Source organism: Phyllostomus hastatus, unplaced genomic scaffold (assembly GCF_019186645.2).
Source record: "Phyllostomus hastatus isolate PE091 unplaced genomic scaffold, TTU_PhHast_1.1 phas_scaffold_78, whole genome shotgun sequence".
NCBI classification, from domain to species: domain Eukaryota; kingdom Metazoa; phylum Chordata; class Mammalia; order Chiroptera; family Phyllostomidae; genus Phyllostomus; species Phyllostomus hastatus.
The window spans coordinates 26,292,881-26,300,187 of record NW_025334041.1 but is presented as its reverse complement, the minus strand read 5'-3'; the positions used below and the strand labels follow the sequence as shown (position 1 = coordinate 26,300,187).

General features: G+C 39.6%; 2 protein-coding genes across 5 annotated transcripts in view; one reads left to right on the top strand and one right to left on the bottom strand.

Annotated features, from left to right (window-relative positions):
* Nucleotides 1–873: 873 nt before the first annotated feature.
* On the bottom strand, nt 874–4,273 carry RPA3 (replication protein A3). The gene is made up of 4 exons (XM_045828297.1): nt 4,080–4,273; nt 2,832–2,906; nt 1,776–1,884; nt 874–1,241 (listed from the first exon to the last, which is right to left on the bottom strand). Exons 1-4 carry the CDS (start codon nt 4,176–4,178, stop codon nt 1,159–1,161), a joined length of 366 nt encoding a protein of 121 aa, XP_045684253.1. The 5' UTR covers nt 4,179–4,273; the 3' UTR covers nt 874–1,158.
* Nucleotides 4,274–4,445: 172 nt separating this feature from the next.
* Nucleotides 4,446–7,307, top strand: part of UMAD1 (UBAP1-MVB12-associated (UMA) domain containing 1) — a 197,903-nt gene continuing 195,041 nt past the window's right edge. The window contains exon 1 of one of the 4 annotated variants that reach the window (XM_045827477.1): nt 4,446–4,581. The gene's annotated coding sequence lies outside the window, so the exon portion shown is untranslated. Of the gene's footprint in view, nt 4,582–4,610; nt 4,725–7,307 lie in introns of those variants that run through there. The other 3 variants (XM_045827479.1, XM_045827478.1, XM_045827480.1) reach the window with 3 other exon arrangements.

Here is a 7,307-nt window from a genome sequence, read left to right as displayed (position 1 = left end):
GAAAAAATAAATAAATAAAAAGGAAAACAACCCATAATGATGCCACTTCAAGGCCACTATGATGGCTGTAATAAAAAAGTCAGATAGTAACAAGTGTTGGTAAGGATGTGGAAAAATTAGAATCCTCAAACACTGTTGTAGGAATGTAAATGGTGGAGTTGGAAAACAGTTTAAGAGTTCCTCAAAAACTTAAAACATATTTACTACTTGATGCTGCAATTTTACTCCCAGGTATATACCCAAGAAAAATAAAAACATATGTATACACAGACTTATACAAGAATGTTCATAATAATTCATTATTGCCAAATGGTAGACTACCCACCAACTGATGGATTAAAAAATGTGGTCTACCCACACAACAGAATATTATATGGCCATAAAAAGGGACGGAGCCCTGATACATGCTACAACATACATGAACCTTGGAAACGTTGTACTAAGTGAAAGAAATCAGTCACAAAAAACTACATGATTCTATTTACAAAAATGTCCAGGACAGGTAAATCTATAGAGGCAGAAAGATTAATGATTTCTTAGGGCTGGGGCGGGGGTGGGTGGTACTGGTAGACAGAATGGGCCTTAATAGGTAAATGGTACAGGGTTTCTTTTGGGGGCAACGAGAATGTTCCAAAATTATTGTTTATTGAACACCTCTGTGAATATACAAAAAGCCACTGAATTGTATACTTAAAATATGTGAATTATATTTTAATAAAATTATTGCCAGAAAATCAGGGAACGCACGGCAGGGCAGCTATATTCATTCGGAGTACTCTCATTCGAGCTGAAGTGACCGCACTTATAGCTGTGGCATTCCAAGTCTGTGCTTGACTGTCTGACCAAAAAACCAGTAACATCACCAACAGTGTGTACCATTTCAACTTTTATTAACAAAACAGAAAACTAAATGCAGACAACTACTTTGTTTTTGCATCTGATCTGACCATACAGCAGAGCAGGGATTCTTTACAAGTATGTAGGTGAGAACTGTCAACATACCAGCTCCATTAAAAATGGCATACTGGAATACCCAATTAAGTTAGGTAAATGAAATGAAAGAAAACATAATAAATATTATTAAAATAACAGGAATCTCTCCCTCAAATACAGGGGCCTTCTTTAATAGTCTTCGGTGCAGCTCATTTGCAATCAAGATCAATCAGGTTGCACAACCCCCAAAGGAAAGAACTGAGGGAATTCATGGATAATTTTCACAGCATCATTGTAAAGTCCAAGATCTGAAAGAAACATTTTAGCAAACATTTAATCTATAGTGAAAAGTTATAAGATCAATTACTACTTAAAGGATTTCTACCTCTTTTATCTCCCTTTTAGAGGTCAACTTATTTTCAATCCATCTTCTAAAACTGAGATATGGACCATACCATTTATTTAACTGTGGTTCAAAAAAAATAAGATATGGGTTACAGGAGATTATCCACTGTGCAGGCACAATTCTTGCTTTACTGTTTTTTAGGGGTTATGCATTATTTGATGCCTTTAATCCATATATTAAAACAAAAGATTAGTATTATTTTGTCTTATTTTTAAAAATTCTCTTTCCTCAAACATTAATTAATCTTTAGTGAGTTTCCTATATATACACATGCTACTTAGAAGCAGGGGAAAATGTCCTCCAATTTTCCTTTGAGATCAGAAAATTCTATAGAAATTAAAAATGTGACAGGACTGAAAGTTAAGACTAAGCCGTGTCAAATTAAGGATAAAATTGTTTTTCTCCTAAATACATGAAACTAGAATGCTTTATTTACCAAAAGGCTGGATATCTTCTTTAAACTGGACATAAGATGCACACATAATGGTTGCCTTGGCTGTTACTCTTCCAACTACTTCTATGATTCCAGAGATTTCTTCATCAAGCTGACACAAAGAACAAAATATTAACTTCACATCATCACATTTTCAGCTGATAATTAACTTGGCAAATTGCTGTACAATCCACTAATCTCCAACTTCATGTAACAAAAGTTTAAAAATTTACCAATGCAAAAACTGAATTACAACCTGTTAAAAAAATGTTTGAGTACTTATTATCAGCATGTCACAAGTGCTAATTACCTTCAGCAGTATCTCCAGGTCCAAAGACAGTTAAATGTTTAAGTTAAAAACAAAAGATACTGAGAAGTAATTTGTTCAAAAAGACCCATTGAAATGAACTTTCTATTACCATATGTTGCAGTGTGTTCTATATACATTAACCAAACAGCACAAGCATGTGTCTTAATAAAACACCTCCCCAAAACAAAAGGAAACAAAACATAAAAACAAATTGAGAAATTAAAAATATGTAAACAAAAATAGAAGACAGAATTAAAAAAATATAAAACTCTTAAATAAGAAAAATGAAAGATTTACCTTATGGGATTTTATGGTCTCTCAATTTTTTAAAAAAATTTATTGATTTTAAGGGCAGGGCAGAGAGAAACACTGATTTGTTGTTTCACTTATTTATGCACTCACTGGTCGGTTCTTGCACATGCTGACCAGGGATGGAACCCACAACCTTGGCCTATCCCAATGACGCTCCAAGCACCTGAGCTACTAGGCCAAGGCTTATGGTCTTTCATAAGACATGAGAATTATCACTCAGTATTTAAGAGATGCAATAAAAAGTAATGGAGCCCAAAGAATCATTGGTTAGGCACGTAAAAGGATATATAATAAGAGGACAAAAATTGCATTTTACAGCCAGGGAAGTTTTATAAGCTGATCCTTTATACATCCACTCCAAGAAATCAGAAATGTCAGAAACAAACCAAAACAAGATATAGAATTAACTGTAATATGCATAGAATACTTAAACATACAGGCTCCATCAACTCAATGGTTGCACTTTTTCCTTCTCCATCTGAAAGAATGAACATTTTTCCAGAGGGATGAATCTAAAATAGAAACACATGATGGATCCCACATAAATAAAACTTTACAAAGTCTTATTAAAATAAAAATATTAAGTATGATAAAAGATGGGCAAGTTGGACCAGACCTAAATGCGCACATAGCAAATTGTTTTTGAACAGTTTATTTGGTTCAAACTATAATCTTGTTTACCATATCCATCAAACAAGGCCCAGTTATATTTCAATTTCAGATAAACACTTTTTTCAGTACAAATATGTCCTGTATTTTTATTTGCTGTATCACACAACTTTATGCTACAAAATAAAGGGGGATCTATACTATCTAAAAGTGAGATCTATGGGACCCACAACTTAAATAGTACATGTCCTACTGAGGGTATGTTCTAAAAATCAGGCATGATGAAGGAAAAAGAATTGTCAAAAGATCTGGGTTCTAGTTGCAAGACAGCTGCAAAGCGTGAGTCAGATCTGGTTTGAGTGCCAGCTTTGCTACTTGATGTGGTCGGTCTTGAGCATTTTAACCACACACTATTTTTACCCAATTTCCCTAGTCAGAGTAACACCAAAGGAGACTGTGTGGCTGAAAAGGCTAAATAACCCTTTACCTAATACTAGTTTTCTTTCTCTCAGCTTTCTTGGTTCACTGATTTCTGAGTCTTTGGGCCTGTTTTTCACCAGAAGGATAAAGAGGCTATACTCTTTAACACTGGGATAACACACGAGACTGCTACGGGATCTGGAAGGGACCATCGAGGAATGTTGTAGGAAAAAGCGATTTCAAGGACAAAGGAGGTTTAGGAAGGAGAAATGCAGGAGAACAAGAAAGTTATACTGTCAAGTCTGGCTAAACTAAAATATCAAGAAAGTTGATGTCCGAGTCGTGTCTATAATTTCTCGTAAGTAAACTGAAACAGAACGAGGGTGGAATGCGCTCGAACTTTGAACGGAGCGCATTCGCAAACACTGCTATTCCGCGTCATAAAAGTGGCGCCAAAATGGGGCCGCAAGAGCTAAAAAAATGTGCCAAAGTAAAGCAATCAGAGGCGCAGTGATGCTCAAGCTTTCTGTCCCTCACTCTGCGTTAGCCACTCCAGGGCCGTCCCTGGCGGTGAAGTGGTCCCTTTCCCTACCGCCACCCTCCCCACCCCCACTCAAGAATACGGACGGGGGGCTCAGGGCGGCGAGCGTGCACACCTTTTCCAGCCTCCCTACGAAGCAAACTGGCCGGTCGATGAACTGAGCTACCATGCTGGCGTTGATGCGCGACTTGGGCAACTCCATCACCTCCATCATCTTTGCCGAGTAAGACGGGCAACCGGCGGGAAACTAGTGGAGAAGCGAAGCAACTACCCGCGGGAGTCTATGGGGCAGATTTCTCTGGCACCAATCGGCGGAGAGCAGCACTCTCGCTCCACCAATCAAACGCGCGGAAATCTAGACCCGACTAGTGCTGTCCGGCTAGGGGAAAGCGAAAGGAGGGATGCGTCCGGAAGTGGGGATCTGCTGCTTAGTGACGCCCCGCGTCCCGGAAGTTGCCCCTGTCCGCTCAGATGACGGCAGTGGAGGCCGTGCAAGGATGGGGCGGGGCCTGGGGCTTTCTCCCCGGATTTCTATCCTCCCCGCCGCTAGTTGACCCCGGAAGCAAGGTGTCGGGCTCCGGTGCTGATGCGGCAGGGGACTGCAGTGCGAGCCTCAGGTATCTCTTCTCGCGGGAGGCGCCACATCCTTACTGTTAGCCAGCTCCTCGCCGACGGATGCGGAAGAGAGAGGCGGGAGTCGGTGTTGTGCACTGGCTGTTCCCATTTCCCTACTCTCCCTCTTCCTGGTTCTGCGTGGGAAGTGCGTGATTCTTGCTGAATGAAACCTAGGGATGGGTTTTTTGTTTGTTTGTTTGTTTTACACCCGCCCCTGTAGAGACAGGAAGTGGGGTCGCCAGTGATCTCAACCACTTTTGGTGGGCCCCCTTAAGCTCGGTGTCAGAGGGTTGGCTATTTACTTTCGGGGCTGCGTCACTTTCCCTTGTCAGTTTCTCCCCCACCCCCTGCCCCGGTAAGTGGAGGGATGGACATGATTACCTGTATAACCATTTCTAGTTCCGGCAATCTGGCCCCACTGCGGCTGTGGGGTTTTCTCACCTCCATCTTAACATCTGGGAGTGGGGTGGGGGAAGGACCACTGGTCTAGGGTAGAATAATTTACTTAGATCCAGAGCAAGTGCGCTTCTCTCTGATACGTAATTTCCCCATCCGCAAAATGAGAGTGTACGTAATGTTTTGCTAAGTCCCAACTGACTTTTGTCCATATGGTTCGCGGACCGTTTTTTAATTCCACAGCCGTCTTTCCCCCATTGGTCTCCGCTCCCCAGGACTCTGAAGGGGAGATCTGGAGGAGTGGAAGATTACCTGTTTCAAGGAGATTTGGACGGGGCATGGGGGAGGAGGATTCTCAAATCTCTCACTGACTCAGATGGCTGTTGATTTTAAGGGTTTTACTTCCCAATTGGTATCTGCCTTGCCAGGGGTGTTCCAGAGTGAGCGCTCATAAAAATACCTGCCAGCGGTGCTGCAGAAATTGGAAAACCCTTTTTATTGGATATTACTACTTTTTTTCCGAAACTGAATCCTTGAGTTGGCCTAAGGCACCTTAGTTGTCGTCGTTCAAATTCAGGTATCTAGCTGGAGTCCCCAATTTAAGCAAATAGGATCATTCTGAGACTTCACATGGCAATTTAAATTGGAAATCTAATGTACCATAATTAAGTGATAGCCTCTCCCAGTGTTTACTTAGCACTAAATATAATTGTCTTTTAATGTTGCTATCACTAAAACAAATTTAATGAATTTTGTTAACACATGCAGTTTACATGTATTGTGGTGTATTAAAAAGTTGTATTTATGCTGGTGCAAGTCAGTAAAGTCTAATATTTCTTCTTCCAAAGACAACGTCTTTTGCGTCTTAGTGTTGCTTTGGAAAACAAGTCGATGTACAATATATAGGGTAGGGTACAGATTAATGTAATCTGTAATACCGATTTTTAAAGAGCAACCTTTAATGTACCAGATGCTAACTAATATCATTTTTTTATTATAGTTAAAAGACCACTTTCACTTACCAACAGCATATTTAAAGAAACAAACAGCAAGATGAGCAAGATGATTTAAAACAGCTTTTTCGATATATTTTTTGTATTAAAATTCATCATGTAATATATAATGTTCAGGAAAAGTGTATATGGCTAGTATACAGTACTTTTCAGAGAGATGAAGTGAACCATCACTTAGAATTGAGTTTTTATGTATACTGTCAGATAGGCAATTTCTTTTTGTTTTCATTTCATTTGTCCCAGCATCATTTTTGACCATAATCAGTTGCCACCAACCTTTGATGTCACCTTAAGTTTACATATATGTGTGGGTTGTTCCTGGGCTCTTGGTGATGTTCCATTGGTCTGCTTTTCTCTCCCTGTGCTAGTACTCACTCTCTTAGATAATGTGTCCTTATCACTTACATGTCTTGATGGAAAGTCCTTTTCCCTTGCTGTGTTCTTCAGGAATGTCATAGTTGTTCTTGGCTCTTTGCTACTTCATGTAACATTTAGCCTGTGAGGTTCCATGGAAAACTGTTGGGATTTGATCACAATTGCATTGGAATCCTTGGATTGATTTCAGGAGAAGTAACATCTTAATGACAGCTTTTACTATTCTTGAGTTATTTTGGTCCTCTTAAAATCTTTCCAAAAAGCTTCATAATTTTCTACATAGAAGTTTTGACTTGTAGGTTAGATTTATTCTTAGGTAGCATGTTTCTGTTGCTATTATAAGCAGTATTTTTAAAATTAAATATTTTTAACTGATTGTTGCTGGTATATAGAAATGTATTTGACATTTTTTCTGGCTGTGCTGGTAATCTCTCATTTCTAGTAATTTTCTATAAGATTAATTTTCTATTTATATGTGAATAATTATAGTTTTGTTTCTTAACAGTTCTTAAATATTTTATTTTTCTTGCTTTTGCCCAGGTTAGGGCTTCCAGTATCATTTTGAATAGAAGTGGTGTTTCAGTTAAGGTGGGGTTTGACTGCATAAGGAAAAGTATTTTAAACACACAGAGGCTTAGTTTCACATATCAGAGAAGTCCAGAGATGTGCAACTTGGCATGAAACTGTGTGGTAGTGCCTCTAAGACATCAGGGACCCTGGTTCCTTATGTCTTCCTCCTCTTCTGTGCAGAGAACCAGGCTCCATCATTAAGGTTACCTCGTTGGCCAGGATGGGTGCTGGAGCATCAGTCATCTACTTCCCATTCCAGGCAGCAGAGAAGTGGGTGGGCAAAAGGGTGTGCCTTCATGGGACTCAGCTTCCTTTAAGGAGCCTTCCTGGAAGTCCTTCACAACTTGAGGTTCTACTTACTAGGTTAGGACTTT